Source organism: Leucoraja erinacea, chromosome 19 (genome assembly GCF_028641065.1).
Source record: "Leucoraja erinacea ecotype New England chromosome 19, Leri_hhj_1, whole genome shotgun sequence".
NCBI classification, from domain to species: Eukaryota; Metazoa; Chordata; class Chondrichthyes; order Rajiformes; family Rajidae; genus Leucoraja; species Leucoraja erinaceus.
In genome coordinates, this window is record NC_073395.1 from 22,167,610 (window position 1) to 22,190,418 (window position 22,809).

The window sequence follows — 22,809 nt, forward strand, 5'->3', positions numbered from 1 at the left end:
GCACGGAAACAGACTCTTTGGCCCATCTCATCCATGCCGACCATCTAGGCTAATCCCATTTAAATCAATATCCTCTGGTTCTTGTGTAGGAAGGAACTGCAGATGCTGCTGGTTTATACCAGAGTCTGAAGAAGGATTCCGATTCAAAACATGGTCAGTGCATTTCCTCTGCTGAGTTTTTCCAGCACTTTGTGTCTTTTTTTGTAAACCTGCATCTGCAGTTCCTTGTGTCCCCTGGATATTGAAGATAGACACAAAAAAGTGGAGTAACAGTGGGACAGGCAGCATCTCTGGCGAGAAAGATTGGGTGACGTTTCTGGTCGAGACCCTGATGGTTCCACTCATGGTAGTCTAAAAGGAGGGGACATAATAACATGATCCCATGCTGGATATTGAGGTGCTCAGAAACCTCCTCCTGCAGAAGCAGTAAAACCCTGGAACTCTCTACTCCAGTCTGCAAATGTTCTGAGAACCAGCACCAACGAGATGGGCTGAATGGCCATCTCTTGGGTCATGTTGAATATTAATTGCATGAAAATCGTAGAGCCAATTGGGGGAAGCACTGGAATGATGAAATCTGGAGCTGACGAAGGTGGGGCATAGTTTCAGCAACAGAGCAGCACGCAGGTGAAGCTGGTGGAGCTGCTGCCTCATGACGCCAGAGACCAAGGTTCGATCCTGACCTCGAGTGCTGTCTGTGCGGAGTTTGCACGTTCGCCCTGTGACCACATGTGTTTCCTCTTGGTGCTCCACTTCCCCCACCCCTCACATCCCATAGATGTGTGGGATTGTAGGTTAATTGGCTTCTGTAAATTTTCCCTAGAGTGCAGGAAGTGGATGAGAAAGTGGGATAACATAGACTAGTGTGAACAGGTGGTTGATGGGCCGAATAGTCTGTTTCTACGCTGTATCTCTAAACTAAACTGAATTAAACTGAACTGCTCTCCCCTCTCCCCTTCATTTCCACTGGTCGCATCCTTGTTGTATCCCTCTTGTTATCACACCTTGCCCAGCCAACAATCAGCCATTATGGAATCTGCCCATAACCAGTTACCGGTTGCCAGCCTGGTTTGTTCTGGCCTTTCTTCACCTCCAGTTTATTCCATCCCCTCCCCCCACCTCTACTTTCCGACCCAAAACGCCACCTGTCCGTGTTCTACAGAGATGCTGCCTGATCAGCTGAGTTACTCCAGCGTTTTGTGACCATCTTTGGTATAAACCAGCATCTGCAGTTCCTTCCTTGCCATGGCATTTCATTTGCTGGGTGATCTTACTGAAAGATGTAAGGTCCACATGCCTGGGTGGACATGTCTACGCCAGTGAAGGGACCTTGAACATGGTAAAGGGGGAGAGAATTCCTGTGGGAGAGAATAAATCCTTGGATTTCTCTGCCCCAGAGAGTTGTGGAGCTGAGATGAGTTGTGGAGCTGAGATTAGTAGTCATATAGTCTTACAGCGTAGAAACGGGCCATTCGGCCCAATTTGCCCACACCGGCCAACATGCCCCATCTACACCTGCCCTGCCTGCCTGCCTGCGTTTGGGTCATTGCATCCCTCTAAATTTGTCCTATCCATGTACCTCCCTAATTGTTTCCTAAACGCTGCGATTGTACCTTAGTTTCTACTTACTTTAGTGATAATGTGGAAATAGGCCCTTTGGCCCACCGAGTCCACACCGACCATCGATAACCCTGTACCCACCCAACACGCTAGGAGGTGATTTACAGAAGTCACTTAACTTACAAACTATCTTCGGTATAAACCAGCATCTGCAGTTCTTTGTTTCTACCCAGGAGGAGACTCTCGAAGAAAACCCACGAATTCACAGGGCGAATGTACAAACTCCGTGCAGACAGCATCCGTAGTCAGAATCGAACCCGGGTCTCTGGAGCTATGAGGCAGCAACTCTACCACTGCGCCACGGTGTCGCCCCAGTTCGTTGCATCTACAGAAGACATTGCCGTTTGTTTTGGTGAGTGTAAATTCAAACACCTCCAGGGACGTGGCAGAACACACAAGTTAAACGTCCTGCGCTTTAATCCGCCAGAAGGATGATATCCTGGCAAGTTTCGTTTGAACTTGTTTACACACAGATCCCTCCCCTAACACAACCCTGACTATTGGAAGGGATGGTCGTCACCTATCCCCTTTCTCCGGGGATGCTGCCTGACCCCGCTGAGTTACTCCAGCACTTTGCGTCTATCTTCGGTATAAACCAGCATCTGCAGTTCTTTGTTTCTACCCAGTCAAATGATTATAAAGTTACACAAAAATGCTGGAGAAACTCAGCGGGTGCAGCATCATCTATGGAGCGAAGGAAATAGGCAACGTTTCGTCCCGAAACGTTGCCTATTTCCTTCGCTCCATAGATGCTGCTGCACCCGCTGAGTTTCTCCAGCATTTATGTGTAACTTCGATTTTCCAGCATCTGCAGTTCCTTCTTAAACACAAATGATTAAAGTTCCTTGTCTTTCATGCTTTCTAACCGCTTTGAACCACACCGCAGCGGGAAGTGGCGCAGCTTTGTGCTTGTGTGTTCGTTAAAAAACAAAACAATCTTATCCTCCCAAAATATAACAGGTCTCCCTTAGAGCTAGTATGGAGTTTGTGGAACATGGGCTGTCGCGTGGAATCAAGAACTCCCATCTCCAATCGAATTTGTGTTGTTCGCTTTAATAGATTTTTGACGCGAGCCTTTGGATGTTGAAGACTGTTTAATGAAAAGACAATTTGGTATTAAACTAACTAGTGTGCGATCAGAGTCCATTTTGTCCCAGCCTTCGATGATATCTGCTACAGGATTTAACAGCATTAGGCGAACTGAAAACAAACGTATACCACAAACAGAGTTTTCTGGAACTATACATGATAAGCGATTCACCGTGTCCCAGGTGGGGAGCATCGATATTCGCCGGTTGTTGTATCATTTAGAGTGTGGAAACAGGCCCTTCGGCCCAACTCGCCCACACCGGCCAACAATGTCCCAGCTACCTTAGTCCCACTTGCCTGCATTATAATTAGGTTAAACGTACAGGGTCCATGGACATGTATCCAACGGAACTGGCACTTCCTCAGGCAATATTAGTTACAGTATTGCTACAGATACAGATCTGTTACAGATGCAAAATTAAGATTTACTACACCGGACACACACACACACACACACACACACACACACACACACACACACACACAATCTGTGTGCAATTGAATTCTAAAGTGTAAGGTGACAGAAGGCACCTTACACTAGAATCAAACCGACTAAAGGTTGATGCAAACAAAAAGTGTAGGAAGGAACTGCAGATGCTGATTTACACCAAAGATAGACACAGAATGTTGGAGTAACTCAGCGGGACAGGCAGCATCTGTGGAGAAAGGGATTAGGTGAGGTTTCGGATCGAAACCTTTTTCCATCTGAGTCAGGGAAGAGGGAAACTAGAGGTAGGAAAAGATTCAGAACAAATCAGAGCCGGCACCGATGACCAAGGAAAGGTGGAGCCCACAATGGTCCATTGTTGTCTGCGGAAGAGGTGATAACGAAGGGATACAATGATGCGAACATTGGAACTAGTAGGCCAACTATGGTGGAGGAGGGGGAGGAGAGAGGGAATGCAGGGGTTACTTAAAATTAGAGAATACAACCGCTGGATTGTAAAGTGCCCAAGCGAAATACAGTGTCCTCCATAATGTTTGGGACAAAGACCCATTATTTATTTATTTGCATCTGTACTCCACAATTTGAGAGTTGTAATAGAAAAAAACATATGTGGTTAAAGTGCGCATTTTCAGATTTTAATAAAGGCAATTTTTATACATTTTGGTTTCACCATGTAGAAATTACAGCTGTGTTTATACATAGTCCCCCATTTCAGGGCACCATAATGTTTGGGACACATGGCTTCACAGACATTTGTAATTGCTCAGGTGTGTTCAATTGCCTCCTTAATGTAGGTATAAGAGCGTTCTCAGCACCTCATTTTTCCTCCAGTCAACCCTTGGGCTTACCAAGATCAACTGTAGGAATAAAGAGAGCACTGGTAATCTTACTAATCGCAAAGGGACTGGCAGGCCAAGGAAGACCTCCACAGTTGATAGAAGAATTGTCTCTGTAATAAAGAAAAAACCCAAACACCTGTCCGACAGATCAGAAACACTCTTCAAGAGTCAGGTGTGGATTTGTCAATGACCATTGTCTGCAGAAGACTTCATGAACAGAAATACAGAGACTACACTGCAAGATGCAAACCACTGGTTTGCAAAAATAGGTTGGCCAGGTTACAGTTTGCCAGGAAGTATTTAAAAGAGCAACCACAGTTCTGGAAAAACGTATTGTGCACAAATGAGATGACGATTACCTTATATCAGAGTGATGGCAAGAGCAAAGTATGGAAGAGAGAAGGAACTGCCCAAGATCCAAAGCGCACCACCTCATCTGTGAAACACAGTGGTGGGGGTATTATGGCCTGGGCATGTATGGCTGCTGAAGGTACGGCTCACTTATCTTCATTGGTGATACAACTGCTGATGGTAGTAGCATAATGAAATCTGAAATGTATAGACACATCCTATCTGCTCAAATTCAAACAAATGCCTCAAAACTAATTTGCCGGCAGTTCATTCTACAGGAAGACAATGATCCAAAACATAGTTAAAACAACAAAGGGGGTTTTCAAAGCTAAACAATGGTCAGTTCTTGAGTGGCAAAGTCAATCACTGGATCTTAACCCAATTGAGCATGCCTGAAGAGAAAACTGAAGGGTACTAGCCCCCAAAACAAGCATAAGCTAAAGATGGCTGCAATACAGGCCTGGCAGAGCATCACCAGAGAAGATACCCAGCAACTGGTGATGTCCATGAATCACAGACTTCAAGGTCATTGCATGCAAAGGATATGCAACAAAATACTAAACATAACTACTTTCATTTCCATGACATTGCTGTGTCCCAAACATTATGGCGTCCTGAAATGGGGGGACAATGTATAAACACTGCTGTAATTTCTACATGGTGAAACCAAAATGTATAAAAATGGCCTTTATTAAAAACTGACAATGTGCACTTTAACCACATGTGATTTTTTTCTATTACAAATCTCAAATTGTGGAGTACAGACGCAAATAAATAAATGATGGGTCTTTTCCCCAAACATTATGGAGGTATGAGGCGCTGTTCCTCCAATTCGCGTGTGGCCTCGCTCTGACAGTGGAGGAGGCCCAGGACAGAAAGGTCAGTGTGGGAATGGGAAGGGGAGTTCAAATGTTTGGCAACCGGGAGATCGCGAAGGCATCCGGCCTTAACTTCCTTGCTGTAATCCCATCTCTGTGAAGCCACACCCTCCAACTCCACTGAGACCAAAAAGCAATCTGAAGCTTCCATTTATCACAACCCATTGATAATGTCTTCCCGAATATCTTAACATGCCAATGTAATTGCTGCCTTTTCTTCAAGACGCGAAGCCTTGTGTATTTCCAACTGACTTGATAAGGACGAGTAAAATAAATCTTCCTGGTTTCAGTAGAGCGATTTTTAAAAGGAATATCGTTTGAATTATTCTTTATGTTTTTTTAACCTCTGAGTTAATACTATAATACTACACCATTACATGCCACACGGGACCACACACACACAGACATACACACACATGCACACACACACACACGCACATACACATTAACACGCACACACAGACGCTGAGAATCCATGGATTTGCCAGGATTCTTCACATTGGAGAAAAATACACCAAACTACTGTCACACGGAGGTCCCAACATTTCTTTGGGTTTTATTTAGAGTCAACAATTAATTGTTATTTGCTTGTAACATATCTCGGGTTATGTGGACTAAAGGCTGTCGGATATAAGGGACGCAAGGGGAACCACTTGCTTTCCACACAACGCCAATAAGCCAGACAAAACAAGCTTGTCATTCAGTATTACGCTGAGAATTTCACCGCAAGGATCAGGTAATATATGATACCGTCCAACAACTCCCTTTAATGTCAATTTTTTTTAAAGCGCCGTGCATTGTCATTGTTAAAAATAAGATATTTTAAAATTGCATTTGGAAAAGAAAACTTCGTTCTGGTCAAGAACCTACCTAGAAAACCAGTGCGTTCTCGTCCAGCTCCCCCCTCGCTGTACAACCCTGCACTAAAGTGATTAGCAGGTCCGAATGACACTTACATGTATGACAATTCAGTGTGTTTCAAATATCTTTTTACACCAACGTGTAATGCACGAAAACAGTTTCAATGCATCACACAGCAGCGATTTAAAAACGGGATCGGCGTGTTTTTTCGATTATATTTCGCCTTTGGAATCGAATCGAACTCTTAACAATGAAAAGGGAGTACTATGAACATCACCTCTCGGGCGTATAAAACACAATGAATGTTCATTTTCCAAATATTTAGGGCTACGTTTATAAATAATAAGATTCTCGCATCTAGTCTTGAAAATAAATAGTGATTTATACATGTGTGTGAGATGGTGGGGGAGGGGTCGGGGCAGTCGGTGCAACGGGAGCTCAATGCAGCGAAATCCTTCAATGGTTTTTTTTTTAAAGATCCCCATTCAAAAAAAAGGACGCCGTGCGGATTCAGGAGAAGAAAGCACGCTGGCGTTTCCTGTCAAAACAGTATCGCGGGCACCACCGTGGGCTAACGCTCTTAACCGCCGTCAATTAATTTGCATTGATCATGATCATGATGTCCGCAGTTATGTAATTAACAGCGAGGAAGTCCCCCCGTGTGAGAGACAATGTTATTTGCATCAATTGAATGTTATTGAATGTTTTTTTTAATCAATGTGCCAATTCATATTTTTTTTGTTTTGTTTATTATTGTCACATGTACCGAGGTCCAGTGAAAAGCTTTTGTTTGCGCGCTACCCAGCCAAAGAAAAGACTATACGTGATTACAATCAAAAGGACACAAAGTGATGGAATAACTCAGCAGGTCAGGCAGCGTCTCTGGATAACATAGATAGGTGACGTTTCGGGTCTAGATCCTTCTCTGGAGATGTTGCCTGATCCGGTGAGTTACTCCAGCACGCTGAGTCCTTTTCTGTATTGACCAGCATCCGCAGTTCCTTGTAGACACAAAGGGCAATCTGAAGAAACAAAGAAAACCCGGTCTGAAGAAGGGTCCCGACCCGAAACATCACCGACCCTTTCCACCCACAGATGCTGCCTGACCCGCTGAGTTACTCCTGCACTCTGTGTCCCTTTGTGTATTAACCAGCACCTACAGTTCTTTTTTCTACATGAATGAAATCAAGCCGCCCATAAATTCATAAACACTACAGAAGAATTAGGCCGTTCGGCCCATCGAGTCTACCCCGCCATTCAATAATGAGTGATCTATCTCTACCTCCCAACCCTATTCCCTTGCCTTCTCCCCATAACCCTGGACATCCTTACTTGACAAGGATCTTGTCAACAGTGAACAGATAAAGGGGACAGCATTTAGTACAAGGATATAAAGTTGAAAATGTTGCTTAAATGTTGCCTACATGTTTGCTCCCTCTTTTGCCCTCTTTCTTTCTTTCTTTCTTTCTTTCTTTCTCTCTCTCTCTCTCTCTCTCTCTCTCCTACTCCGTCCCCTCCCCTCCTGAGTGAGTGGGGCTTTTTGAGAGCAAGGGATCGAGAGAACGGAAATTCCTGCATCCAATTAAGGAAAACAAATCCTCCCCTCTCTCTCTCTCTCTCTCTCTCTCCCCTTTGTGAATGGCATTTCCACAGCTCGTTTGCATACACACACTCCAATCCGGGTCGTCACCCCGGCAACGCGGTGACGACAGAAGACAAGGGCGAGGACTGATTGGCCGGTGCAATGTATCCATCTGCGGTGGGCGGGGCGAGGCGGCGGGTTGTTTCTATTGAAGAAAAGCGGCGCGGCGGCTGCGGGCCGAGCGTCGCGGCGCCAGCCAGGGTCATTGAGAAAAACACAGGCAGCCAGCAGCGCCCTGCCATTCACATCTCGCAGCCCATAGATGCAACCCGCCTCGCTCTTTCTTGAGGGAAATACAATTTTCTTTTAAAGACAATTTTTTTTTTTTGCAGCTGAAAATCAATTTGCTTTTAAGTAGAACATTTCTACAATTTAGGTTTTATTTCAAAGTAGGGAAGCAGACTAATTTTGCAATTGTTTTAAGGACGATTTTTGTTCAGCTGATAATTAATTTTTCTTTGCTTTGAAGCAGAACATTTTTTGCAATTTCGGTCTTATTTGCAAAGTAGGGAATTGGATTCAATTTTGCAATTATTTTAAAGCCGATTTTTGTGCAGATGAAAATTGATTTTGCCTTTTTTCTTGGCTTTAATTTGCAAAGTAGAATTTGTTTTACAATTTAGGGTTTATTTGCAAAATAGGGAATTGGACTCATTTTTAGCAATTCAGGTTTAATTTGCAAAGTAGGGAAGGAAGGTTGTTTGTGGTAGGGGAGGTATCTAGTTTATTCCATTGATAAAGTCGACAGGTTGGCGGCGGCTGTTTTGCTTCAGCTGATGATCGTTCAGTGATTTCTGCCCCCATGTTAGAGAAATTTCCCTGTTGCCCGGAAATGGCGATCTGCAAGGCGGCGGGCTGGCTCCACGACCAGCTGGTGCGGGGCAGCGACAGCCTGCTGCTGATGGACTGCCGTGCCCATGAGCTGTACGAGTCCTCGCACATCGAGGCGGCCATCAGCGTAGCCATCCCGGGCCTGATGTTAAGAAGGCTGAGGAAAGGGAACTTCCCCGTCAAGTCCCTCATCTCCAACCACGAAGACAAGGAACGCTTCGCTCGCCGCTGCAAGACCGACATCATCCTCCTGTACGACGAGAACTCGGCGGAGTGGAACGAAAACCTCTACACCACCTCCGTGCTCGGCCTCCTACTGAGAAAGTTAAGGGACGAAGGTTGCAAAGTGTTTTGCTTGGAAGGTAAAAATATCCTCTGCACCAACCGTATGCTGGAATATAATTTTGTTTTATTTAATAGCTGAAAAAAAAAGAATGCTTTTTATTCAAAAAGTAGAATCATTATAGCCGTTTTCAGCTCTGAAAACTTGGCCCTCTTTTGAAAGAGAAATTGGGCTAATTTTCCAGGCACTTGGCGACCTTGTAGATTAATGCACTTTACGTTGTGAGTAAATCTGTGTTGACTGTTACATGTAAATCCTGATTGTATCCTTACCCCAAATAGATGAAATTGTGTGTATTATTCCCGGAAATGGGAAATCTATTGTGCATTGAGGGAGTTAGGTAGAGCTCTTAGGGCTAGCTGAATCGAGGATGGGGAGAAGGCAGGAACGGGGATACAGATTGTGGATGATCATCCACGATCACATTGAATGGCGGTGCTGGCTCGAAGGGCCGAATGGCCTACTCCTGCACCTATTGTCTATGTATCTATGTAACGTACAATGCAATAAAATGTACTAGAGGGAGGGGAGGAAGTAGAGATTGTTTCTACAAATTAGTGGAGCTTTGATTGGGGGTTTAAAAAAGACCAGCAACTTTTTAACTGGGCATTGGATACATATTGTAAAGAAAACACTTTTATCAAGTGGAGAGTGCAAGGGGCTAGTACAGTAGGAAGAGGGCAGATGGCCCCAAAGAGTGCTCTATATTCAATGGTTCATCAATGGTGCTTTATTGTCACTTGCATGGTGTGTAAACGCACAGTGAAATTATTTTCTTACAAACAGTTCAGTATCACCATACCACCCCAATTAGCAAGTGTACAGCAATAGTCTTTAAGAAGGAACTGCAGATGCTGGAAAATCGAAAAATGCTGGAGAAACTCAGCGGGTGCAGCAGCATCTATGGAGCGAAGGAAATAGGCAACGTTGCCTATTTCCTTTGCTCCATTGATGCTGCTGCACCCGCTGAGTTTCTCCAGCTTTTTTGTGTACCTTCGTACAGAAATAGTCTACTGAGCCCGCATGCAAGAGGTGACATGTTTGCTGCCATTTTCCAAATCCAGTCTACACTGGATACACTGTCAAGGAAAGATTATCATGTGGAGAGTGGAAGGGGCTAGTATGGCAGTTAGAGGGTGATTGGCCTCCGTGCTTAATTATTTGATACATATTGTAAAGAAAACATTAGAAAATGGAGAGTGAAAGGGCTAGTACAGCGGAAATGGGGCAAATAGCCTCAAAGGTGTTTAATTGTGTGTGCTGAGCAGTTCTGAGGCAGCGGGCTGGTTGTAACGCGGCTGTTGCTGTGTGTTGTTTGTGTCCACAGGTGGATTCAGTAAGTTCCAGGCGGAGTATCCAGCACACTGTGAGACCAACCTGGAGAGCCTGTGTTGCAGTATCTCCCCCACCGTGCCCGTCCTCGGACTCGGCGGCCTCCGCATCAGCTCCGACTCCTCCGACATCGAGTCGGACGCACCGAGCAGCGCCACCGAGTGCGAAGGTAGTCCTCTGTCCAACAATCACCAGCCTCCCTTCCCGGTCGAGATCTTGCCCTACCTGTACCTAGGCTGCGCCAAGGACTCCACCAACCTCGACGCTCTGGAGGAACACGGGATCAAGTATATCCTCAACGTCACTCCCAACCTCCCCAACCTGTTTGAGAACGCAGGCGAATTTAAATACAAGCAAATCCCCATCTCCGACCACTGGAGTCAGAACCTGTCCCAATTCTTCCCAGAAGCAATTGCCTTCATAGGTAAGAAACCCTGTTAGAAATCTCTCCAACCAGTTGCTTTCTCCGCGATTGTCAATCTTGTATGTCTGGGCAGGGACTGCAGATGCTCGTTTACACAGAAGATAGTTCAAGTTCAAGTTGCATTTATTGTCACATGCACCGTTTGGTACAGTGAGATTTGATAAACACAAAATGCTGGAGTAACTCAGCGAGTCTGGCAGCATCTCTGGAGCGCAGAGAGCCAATGTTTCGAGTCTGGACCCTGTTTCGTTTTCCGCAGATGCTGCCTGACCTGCTGTGTGTTTTCACAGTTTAGTGTTCTTACTTAAGATATACAGCATCGGCAATTTTTGGTTTGATTTTAATTGGGTGGGTAAGGATGGTTTATAATTCTACTTCTGTGCAGCAATGTGGGTTGCAATGTATAAAGCTTGTATAGTGGGTACGTGTAGATGTAACTAGGCGATCTCCCAGTTGCCAATAGCTTTAACTCACCTTCCCATTTCCACACTGACCTTTCTGTCCAGGGCCTCCTCCACTGTCAGAATGAGGCCAAATGCAAATTGGCCTCATTTATTTGCTTGGGCAGCTTTCAACCCAGAAGTGTGATATTGATTTCTCTAACTTCAAATAACCCTTGCATTTCCCCCTCTTTTTCTCCCCCCCCCCCCCCATCCTAGTCGTCAACTAGTTTCACTGTCGTACTGTTGACTGTGTAACTCTCTACCACCTTCCCCACAGCCAACAGTGAATGAAAGACCAACAGTGAATGGCCATTGTGTGTGGGCTCCACCTTCATCGTCATTGCTTTTGCATATCTTTCATTCGTTTGTTACTATGTACCTTCTATATCTCTCGTTTCCCTCTCTCCTGACTCTCTGTCTGAAGAAGGGTCTCGCCCCAAAACATCACCTATTCCTTTTCTCCAGAAATGCTGCCTGACCCGCTGAGTTGTTCCAGCTTTTAGTGTCGTACCTAGATGTTTATATTGTTGGGCCATACTAATGACAACAATTCACAGTTTGTAATAAGAACAAGTAACCCTTTGCTAACCCAAACAAAACACGTTTGATTTTCCACAACTCTTGTCATTACTAAAGAAAAGGGAAATTGGAATAAGCTTGTACCGGAATTCTGGGAAGGGTGTAGCATATCCTTTATGTTGTGTCAAAATGTTCCCATTTGGCATTCAGTGATTGGAGTGTATCTGCACAAACTGTGGGAATTAGTCTGATTTAGAGATAGTGTGGAAACAGGCTCTTTAACCCACTGAGCTGCACCAAACAGCCCTGTACACTGCCACTATCTCACACACTAGGGACAGTTTACCTTTATTTTTACCAAAGCCAATTAACCTACAAACCCGCACGTCTTTGGGGTGTGGGAGGAAACTGGAGCGCCCGAGAAAAACCCACGCAGGTCACCGGGAGAACGTCCAAACTCCGTTCAGACAACACCCGTAGTCAGGATCGAACACTGGTCCCTGGCGCTGTGAGGCAGCAACTCTACCGCTGTGCTGCCCATACTTGTGGACTTGAAATATACAAAATACTCCACTGTGTCCTATTCTGGTGGTCCCCCCCCCCATTAACTTGAAAGGTGGCACACAACATAAAGGATGCGTTTTAATATATCAATATATCTCAGTGATATCTTCTGTTATTGTGACCCAATTTTCAGCCATCAAAATTTAACATCCACAATGGCATAAACCAGGCCAGAAAATAAATGAGCTTGCATTTAATTGCACAGCTCAAATGTACCCTGTTCTGAGTGTTTAGTTTATATATTCAGCAAGGAAGCAGGCCCTTCGGCCCTCTTAGTCCTGGCAGACCAGCGATCCCTGCACACTAGGGACAATTTACAATTTTACCAAAAGCCAATTAACCTACAAACCTGTAAATCTTTGGAGTGTGGGAGGAAACCGGAGAACCCGAGGGAAAACCCACGCAGGTGACGGGGAGAATGTACAGACTCTGCCCGGTCATAACCCGTAGTCAGGATCAAACTCTTAACACTGTGCCACCCATTTTGAATGGTGAGATCTTAAGCAATTTTGTTTTGACAAAAATATGGCTGGCAGACCAAATGGATTGCAATCGATAGCATTAAACAAGTTCTAAAAGGATCTCCGCAGTTTTATGTGCAGACAGCATAGTTATAGTTTTAACCAGAACCAATGTAATTACAATCCCCGAGGCGCGTCCTGCCGTTTAGGGCTAATTTGAGTCGGGGCGGAAGGAATTTCGGCTAGAAGCCACAGAGAAACTAATCTAAAGGCATTGTAATGCATTTCCTCCGACAAAGGAAACCATTTTCAGGCAATGTTGACATCCTGTTCCTGTTAATGGGCCTTGTCCCCTGTGACTCTCTCTCCTGAAGCGTCTGAATGCCTCTATTGTGAGGACAGGCGCAACTGTTGGGAGAATAAGTTAATAAACTCTAGAGGCAGAGAGTGCTCGACACAGAAGACATTCACTGCCATCTTGCAAACTTTCTATTGAAAGGTTTGCGCACAGACATCTGAGCAGTGGAAACTAAATGCACTTTTTGTTTTGTCGGCAGTAACCCACACAAAACCGCAAGAGGATTCCACATACATTTTTCAAAGTTGCAGTGTGACCTTTGCAGTCACTGGCTTTCCAAGGCAGTGCTTCACATTTCACTGTTTGTGAAATTATTTTATTTTTGCAAGGCATTTCCTAACCAACCTGAACGTAAATTATGCTGAAGATAGACACAAAGTGCTGGAGTCAGGAAGCCTCTCTGGAGAAAAGGAATAGGTGACGTTTCGGGTTCTTCTTCTACTTCAAACCCATAAATGATGCTGTTAGTGGGCCAAAATTCAGAGTTACAACGGCCTCATTGGAGACCCTCAGATCATCTTTAATTGGACTTTACTGGTCACCAAACCTTTGTCCCTTTATCCTGTATCTGTACACTGTGGGCAGCTTGATTGTAATCGCACGTGGTCTATTTGCGGATAGACACAAAATGCTGGAGTAACTCAGCGGGACATGCATCATTGCTGGAGAGAAGAAATGGGTGATGTTTCGGGTTGAGACCCTTCTTCAGACTCTGGTATATTTGCGGACTGAACAGCACGCAACAAGAAAGCTTTTCACTGTACCTCGGCATACTTAACAATAGACTAAACTAAATTACAAGTCTGAAGAAGGGTCACCTATCCACGTTCTCCAGAGACTCTGCCTGACCCGCTGAGTTACTCCAACACAGCTTCTTTCTTTGTAAACCATCATCAGCAGTTCCTCGTTTCTATAAGTTACTAGTATTGTGACGTGTCTGTGAAGCTGAGACTTAAGTGGAAGTTTTGATTGAGAGGCGGGAGAAGGGGGAAGAGCTGAAGTAAATGTGAATTAAAATGTAGCCTCAATAGCTGTGGGAGCACATGTTTTTGCAAATCCTCTGGAATTGTTAAGGATTACGTGTATTTTCGTTAAATACACTGAATTACTGTGAAAAGATAGACACAAAATGCTGGAGTTACTCAGTGGGTCAGGCAGCATCTCTGGAGAAAGTAGATAGGTGGCGTTTCGGATCGGGACATCTTTGGGATGTGGAAAGAAACCAGAATGGTTGGTGGAAAGCCCTGCTGTCACAGGGAGAATGTACAAACTCCGCACTCAGCCGGCACTCCAGGTCAGGATCGAACCCATGTCTCTGGTGCTGAGGCAATGGCTCTACCAGCTGCGCCACTGTCGCGTTATCAAACATAATTAACGTGACTTGTTTTGCACGGGCGGTACAGTGGCAGCACTGCTCTACAGCGTTAAAGACCCGGGTTCGAACCTGACTGCAGTTGCTGTCTGTACCGAGTTTCTACGTTCTCCCTGGGACCTCGTGGGTTTTCTCTGGGTGCTCCGGTTTCCTCCCACACTCCAAAGACGTTCAGGTTTGAAGGTTAATTGGCTTCTGTAAATGACCCGTAGTGTGTAGGATAGTGTTAGTGTACAAGGTTGGTCGCTGGTTGGCACCTACTCGATGGGCCGAAGGGCTGTATCTGCGCGGTATCTTTGAAGTGTGATGAAGTGAATGTTTTGAAGCTTTGTTGGACCCGCTGGAGTCGTCTATGCTGTGACTGCCGCTGACCTTGTCTTTGTGTTTCTCTTTGATTCTTCCTCAGATGAAGCTCGTAACCAGAGCTGCGGTGTGTTGGTGCACTGCCTGGCCGGCATCAGCCGCTCGGTCACCGTGACCGTGGCTTACCTGATGCAGAAGCTCAACCTGTCCATGAACGACGCCTACGACATCGTGAAGATGAAGAAATCCAACATTTCCCCCAACTTCAACTTCATGGGGCAGCTGCTGGACTTTGAACGAACCCTGGGCCTCAGCAGCCCCTGTGACAACCGGGTGACCGCTCAGCCCCTCTACTTCAGCACTCCCACCAACCACAATGTCTTCCAGCTCGACGCACTGCAATCCACTTGACCCACAAGCTAAAAGCCCATGGGTGAAACCGGGCAGGAAAAATTTTAACAGTCGGATCACTGACACATGAAGGGATCGGACTGGCTCTGGTAAAGACAACTGATCTTGACCAAGCAGCCTGTTGTGAAAGAGGGCGCACCCCCCTGACATTTGACTTTGAGGCCATCGATGGTTCACAAAGTTGGTTGGAAAAGTGCAGTGGCTGAAAGCTTTGCAGTCTTACGAGAGGACAAAAGGGCAAGTCGGGCGTAGCCCTTGTGCCCCTGACCCCTGCCCTCTTCTCCCGTCCTACTCACAGCTAGATATATGTCTTCATTGAAGGCTTTGTTGATTCAAGCTGGTAGGATAAAAGTCTTTTTTAAAAAAAGCTTTTGGAGAGTTCTGAAACTGGCCACACTCTTTGTTTTTTTTTGTGTGTACTCGTGACCCTATCGAGTATCTCGCAGCATGTTTCTGTATATATTGTCTATACAAATCCAGTTTCACAACCAAATGTCGGCTGAGATACTGATTTAGGATGGAGTGTTTAATATTAGAGAGAGTAACTTCTTTGTGAGGTATCTGGTTGAATTGAATCCATTTCACATGCTGACTAGTGGACTGGAAAACCGAAGTGTATAAATAAGTATTACCAATGTTATGTTTTGACTGATTACTAGGACAGTATACGCCAAAAAAACATTTTCTTTATGACTGTTCTGCATTGATATGCTCCTATCTATCTATCTATATCTATCTATGTGAGAGTGTAATTTAAAACTGCATCTTGATAAGCCCCTTATATTTTGTCTATTCTAAACTGAGGGCCTTGGTTATGTGTGTGTGTGTGAGTGTACATAGTGTTGGTGTTTTCTTGCTTCCGAATGAATAGACTGTTCTTTGGTTACGGGGGGTGGGGGCAGAGTATTTCTTGGGATTTTAATTTGTAATTTTGGACAATGCGCAAGTCATACAGTGTGTTACCTCTGTGCAGACTCTTCAGGGAAATTAATCGTGAATGCAATGGATTTTTTTTCCCCTAAGTCTGTATTTAAAACTGGAAAGCCAATACTGTATGTACACAATGCACTTGCTGTAGTTTGGTAGCCAGTGAGAAACTGTCGCCGATTTCATTGTCACGAGAGGCTTAATGTGAAATGGGGATTTATTCTAAGAATGATTGATTGTATTATTATACTAAGTTATTAATAAATAACTATTTTGCCTATATAGAAACTCACACAAGTCTTGGCCATTATTTGATGAGCCATCTCCATGGATATATATGGTGGGTGCATGAACAAATGCAGAGGAGGTAGTTGAGACAGGTACCATAAGAGAATTTAAAATACTTTTTTTTAACATTTCCAAAACTAAACCTTCAGAATAAAACCTCTTCAGATGTTTTCAGTGTCTATACATTCATTAGTGACGTATTGGGTACGTATTCGGTAATGTTCACAACTGTGCTTAAACCAAAGATAGACACACAATGTTGAACTAACTCAGCGGATCAGGCAGCATCTCTGGAGAAAAGGGAAACGTGACATTTTGGGTTTGAATCCTTCAGACTGTCCCCGTTCCAGGCGTACGTGGCCCCATCCCCCAACTGTATCCTTTTTTTGTTGTTGTTGAAAACGGACTGAAAGGAAGGGTCAATGTAAACAGGGGTATGTGTACTGCTTTGCTTCCTGAAGTCGATCACTATCTTCTGTGTCTTGCTGACATTGAGAAAAAGGTTGTTGTTCTGACACCAGGTCACGAGCTTCTCAATCTCCTTCCTGTATTCAGTCTTATCATTATTTGATATCCGGCCCACAATGGTGGTGCGAATTTGTAAATTGAATTAGGTTTGTACGTGGCTGCACAGTCGTGGATGTACAAGGGGTAAATAAAGGGGGCTGAGAAAACAACCTTCTCTGGAGCACCAGTGTTGAGGATCCCCTCACGTAGCCCCTTGGAGTGATATCCCTTCCCTTGTGAGAGGGCTGTCCCCACCGGACTTGATGTGCGGCACCTGAACGACCCTAGACTGTGGTCCTGGACAGATGCATGCATAGGAAATGTTTAGAGGAATACGAGCCAAATGCAAGCAAATGGGATTAGCTTGGATGGGGCATCTTGGTCAACATGGGCAAGTTGGGCCAAAGGGCTTGTTTCTGTACAGTATAACTATGACATATCTCCAGGGATATGTGAAATTGCACAGGTATAAGGAAGCTTCAATGGTTAGAAACTAACAGCAGTAACAGTAAAGTCTGAGTAAGGGTCCCAACTTCGGTGACCAGTTTGGGGAAGTGGATGTGGGCTGGCTTGTACGATGTGGCATGTGTCAGCGTCCACTGCCGCAGGTTCTTGTGCGCCTGTTTGAGGAAGTGGCTCCTATTTTTAAACTAAGGATTGCAAATGAAAGGGGAAGACCAGGGCATGGGTGAGAGGAGACAACGGCAAAGCAGGAAGATTCTCACAGCTGACTTTATCCTGCACTAAACGTTATTCCCTTTATCCTGTGTCTGTACAATGGGCGGCTCGATTGCAATCATGTATAGCCTTTCTGCTGACTGGATAGCGCACAATAAAGAGATCTTCACTGTAACTTGGTACACGTGACAATAAAACTAAATATCAGGCAGAGAGCCGGAGATCTGTACAGCACTGAATATAATCCTCCAGTCCATCCAATTTGTCCCGTCTCTCTCTTGTAGCTTAGTATAGATATAGAGTGGAAACAGGTCCTTTGTCCCACCAAATCCATGCCACCCAGCGATCACCCGTACACTAGTAGTATCCTACATACCAGGCACAGTTTGCAGAGGCCGATTAACCTTCAAAGCTGCACGTCTTTGGGATGTGGGAGGAAACTGGAGCACCCGGAGGAAACCCATGCAGTCACGGGGAGAACGTACAAACTCCACACAGACAGCACACGTAGTCAGGATTGAACCTGGGTGTCTGCCGCTGTGAGGCATCAACTCTACTGCTGTACCACCCTATAGTCTTTCTGGATGGCATCCAACAAAAAGCATCACAATGTACCTCTGTACGCGTGACAATAAACCAAACTAAAGATCAGGCCGGGAGTTTGAGGACAACAGCATCGCTCGAGCAGAGTTTGTGGTGACGTCTATGATGAGAGCTGGGGCCTCCCGACAACACAGGAAACTCATTCAAGCCTGCAGTCATGCACGCCGACTCACACAAGTGCATCCTCACAAATGGAGACATGCATGCAAATGTATTCGCACGCACACATGCAGTTCTTGCACCAGTTGACACATACAGATGATGGGCATATACAAACACCAAGACACAGACCAACACAGAGAGACATGTGGGCATGCACATACATACATGCAGATATACCAACAGATATACACACATGCCACATACAGACACACACCTATATGCATACAGACATACACTAACACACACACACACAGCCACACTCTACATACAGACACATACACACGGACACACCCCACATACAGACACATACTGCACACTCACCCCACATAGATACATACACACAGGTACGCACACAGACACATACACACAAAGACACTGAGATACAGTTACATGGACCCACAGACGTGTGCACACATTGATACACAGACATACATACACATACAGTTAAACACACACACAGAGATACACGGACAATACACGCATTTTTTGCCCCCTCCCTCTACTTTCAGTTTGAAGAAAGGTTCCGACTCAAAACGTCACCTGCTGTTTGTCTCCAGAGATGCTGCCTGGCCCGCTGAGTTACTCCAGCATTTTGTGTCTATCTTCGGTACACACACAAAAACAAACACAGATTGATGCACAAAAAGAGAGTGACCGAGACACAAATATACACCTTTGCCCTCATGGTCATGAGACACATGCACCAACACAGGATGTAAACTAACCAACAAAAGCCAGTTTATGATGAATATATGATGCCATCTCTCTGTACTTTAAGGTCTTAGCTCTCAGGCGTATTCATCATCACATGCATCATCCGCCAGTGGTTAAACAAGGCCACTGGTTGATCTGGAGGTTCAGACTTACAAGTGTCTACAGATTTCCAATGGTAGACATTAGCACTTTATGAAATGCCTTCACCAGTTAAATGCAGTAGCCTTAAAGAGACAGGCCACAATAAACACCTTCAGCCCACCCTTCACCACTATGCCACGTGTAGTTTACTTTAGAGATACAGCATGGAAACAGGCCCTTCGTTCAACTGAATCCGTGCCGACCAGCGATCACCCTGCACACTAGCACTATCCTACACACTCGGGACAATTTAAGGGCCTGCCCCACGATGCGAGTTCACCCAAGAGCTCTCCCCGAGTTTAAAAAAATCAAGCTCGTGGTACCTCATCACGAGCATTTTTTTTACTCTGGGAAATATTTCACACTGTTGAAAAAACTTCACGAGTTTCCTTGTTTCCCCGAGTACCTGCCGTTAGCATTACGAACCGCTACGAGACATCCACGAGCTCCGACGTACCCGCTACGTACATTCTACGTAATTACCACAAGTTTTCTTTTTTTTTAACTCGGGAGAGCTCTTGGGCAAACTCATATCGTGGGACAGGGCCTTTACAATTTTTACCAAAGTGAATTAACCTACAAACCTGTACGTCTTTGGAGTGTGGGAGGAAGCCGGAGCACCCAGAAAAACCCATGTGGTCGCAGGGAGAACGTGCAAACTCTGAACAGACCGCACCCATAGTCAGGATCGAACCCGGGTCTCTGGCGCTGTGAGGCAGCAACTCTACCGCTGCGCCACCGTGCCACAAACAAGCTTGTTAACAATTCACCCAAAGTGCAGTTTCCTGCTGTTTACACTTGTGTGAAATTATCTTTTTGTTTAAGTTTAATGCTAATAAGTGTGAGCTGCTACATCTTGGCAGGACAAATCAAAATAGGATGTACATGGTAAATGGTAGTGAATTGAGGAATGCAGTTGAGCAGAGGGATCTAGGAATAACTGGGCCCAGTTCCCTGAAGGTGGAATCTCATGTAGATAGGGTGGTAAAGAAAGCTTTTGGTGTGCTAGCCTTTATAAATCAGAGCATTGAGTATAGAAGTTGGGATGTAATGTTAAAATTGTACAAGGCATTGGTGAGGCCAATTCTGGAGTATGGTGTACAATTTTGGTCACCTAATTAAAGGAAGGATGTCAACAAAATAGAGAGAGTACAGAGGAGATTTACTAGGATGTTGCCTGGGTTTCAGCAACTAAGTTACAGAGAAAGGTTGAACAAGTTAGGTCTTTATTCTTTGGAGCGCAGAAGGTTAAGGGGGGACTTGATAGAGGTCTTTGATGAGAGGGATAGACAGAGTTGATGTGGATCAGCTTTTCCCCACTGAGAGTAGGGAAGATTCAAACAAGAGGACATGACTTGAGAATTAAGGGACAGAAGTTTAGGGGTAACATGAGGGGGAACTTCTCTACTCAGAGAGTGGTAGCTGTGTGGAATGAGCTTCCAGTGGAGGTGGTGGAGGCAGGTTCGATTTTATCATTTAAAAATAAATTGGATAGGTATATGGACGGGAAAGGAATGGAGGGTTATGGTCTGAGTGCAGGTAGATGGGACTAGGGGAGAACAAGTGTTCGGCACGGACTAGAAGGGCCGAGATGGCCTGTTTCCATGCTGTAATTGTTATATGGTTATATCTGCGTTGGCACTTTCAATTACATTCTTGAAATGGAGAGGATGGTCCTTAAGGAAACAGGAGAACAAAGGAGGTCCCTTGATACGGGTTAATACACCGTGCTCGGGTTAATACACCGTGCTTGGTAACACAAGGTTTTGCATTTTTATAGCACCTTTAATTCAAACAAAAGTATTCCAAGGCTTGTCATGGAAGTTTAATGAAAGAAACTTTGATGACGTGCCACATGAAAAGATATTAGACCAGCTGGCCTACAGCTTAGTGCGAGTGGTAGGTTTTAAGAGGAATCTTAACAGAGAACCGTGAAGGTTTAGAGAGGAAATTGCAGAAATTAAGCCTTTGGCAGCTGATGGCAATGCAGGAACTAGAGCGATTAAATTTAGAGATGAAATAGAGGCTGATTTGAGGTGGAAACAAGGACCGTCAGATGCCTGTAAATACAAAACTGGGCACAAAGTGCTGGAGTAACTCAGCGAATCAGGCAGCATCATCCGAGAGTGTACTTTAGTTTAGAGATACAGCGCGGAAACAGGCCCTATGGCCCACCGGTCCATGCCGACCAACGATCACCCCGTTACACTAGCACTATCAGACACACTAGGAACACATTATAATCTTTACCAATGCCAATTAACCTACAAGCCTGTACTTCTTTGGAATGTGGGAGGAAACTGGAGCACCGGGAGAAACCCCAGTCACGTAGCCAGCATCTTCAGTGCCCACATCGGATTCTTCATGAGGCAAACAAACGCAACAATGCATCAGTGACAGCATTTTCTTTTGAGCTGCTGTACTCAATGCTGTAGTCGTACTGTGACTGGGGAACTGCCCAGCGCTGCATCCTCGAGGCTGCCATTGTAGGTATTGCTGACCGAGGACCAAGAATAGTGAGAAGTGGCTTATGTGCAGTAACCAGGGTGAATTTCCTGCCCAACAGATACTGATGGAACTTCTTAATCCCAAAGATGATACCAAGAGCTTCTTTCTTGATTTGTGCATAATTACGCTCACTCTTGGTAAGTGTGTGTGGTGCAAATGCTACAGGCTTTATTGTCCATGTTCCATTACATGTGAAATCACAGCTCCTACCCCACAAAGAAATGCATCACAAGCTAACTCGTGATTTGTATGGAAGTAAACAAGTAGTGTATCACTGGTCAAACTTTTCTTACATGCATCATAAGCATTTTGTTGCTCTTTGGACCATTCCCATTTTTTATCCTTTTTCAACAACTAGTGAAGCGGAGCAAGCTTTGTTGTTAACTCGGGTAAGAAGCGCGAGTAATACAGTACCATACCCAGGAAGGAGCAGAGTTGAGACACATTCTCAGGGCTGCCAACTCACATGCATTGAGCGTGAGAGTCACGCATTTCACAAAATTCTCACGCTCTCACGCTGATCACAAATTTCTCATGCTCAAAAATCTGCAGGTGCTGGAAGTTCAAAATACAGCAAAAATTATTTTAGAGGCGAGTAAAAACCATGAGGGGAATATGTAAGGTGAATGCATAGTCTTTATCCCGGGATATGTGATTCAAGAATTAGAGGGCTTTGATTTAAAGCAGGGCTGTCATACTACCGGCCCACGGGATGATTTGGAGGAAAAAAAAAGTAGTTTAGTTTCTCCCCTGCAGATGGTGTGATGGGTAAGACATGGCGGTGGTCCCAGCACTGACCCCCCCTCCACCTCCACCCGAGGCACCGCTCACACCTCCCACCCTCACTTCCGGCGGCTCTGTGTCCGTCGGATGCCCTGTCCACACCGCATGGAGTTTTAACCCCAGCCCGGAGCCAGGTGAGCATCTCCAGAACCGCGGGGATGAATCTCGGGTTAAGGCTCAGCTCTGATGCCCAACCCCCCCCCTCCCCGGACCACAGCTGGACACAAAGCACCTAGGCCGGCCCACATTCCCATGGGGTGGGGGGGAAGAGACGTGGGGGGGCCAAGTCTCCGGATGTTGTTGCCGCTTCACTGACACACCCACACACTGGCACAGACAAGGTTTAAAGGGATATGGGCCAAATGAGGATAAATGGGACTAGTTTAGAAAGGGCATTATGATCTGCATG

The 22,809-nt window shown here is 45.2% G+C and overlaps 1 protein-coding gene across 1 annotated transcript; it reads left to right on the top strand.

Moving 5' to 3' along the window:
- The first annotated feature begins 7,858 nt into the window (after positions 1 to 7,858).
- Positions 7,859 to 16,304, top strand: LOC129706363 (dual specificity protein phosphatase 6-like). Its single transcript, XM_055650627.1, has 3 exons — positions 7,859 to 8,921; positions 10,230 to 10,658; positions 14,782 to 16,304. The coding sequence occupies exons 1-3, from the start codon at positions 8,531 to 8,533 to the stop codon at positions 15,087 to 15,089; spliced, it is 1,128 nt and encodes a 375-aa protein (XP_055506602.1). The 5' UTR covers positions 7,859 to 8,530; the 3' UTR covers positions 15,090 to 16,304.
- Positions 16,305 to 22,809: the final 6,505 nt, after the last annotated feature.

What these genes read in the sequence shown, in the direction of transcription:
- LOC129706363 (XM_055650627.1), top strand. Translation starts at nt 8,531, where the DNA reads ATGTTAGAGAAATTTCCCTGTTGCCCGGAAATGGCGATCTGCAAGGCG. An exon ending in CAAAGTGTTTTGCTTGGAAG is followed by an intron (nt 8,922 to 10,229) that starts GTAAAAATATCC and finishes TTGTGTCCACAG; the next exon opens with GTGGATTCAGTAAGTTCCAG. An exon ending in AGAAGCAATTGCCTTCATAG is followed by an intron (nt 10,659 to 14,781) that starts GTAAGAAACCCT and finishes ATTCTTCCTCAG; the next exon opens with ATGAAGCTCGTAACCAGAGC.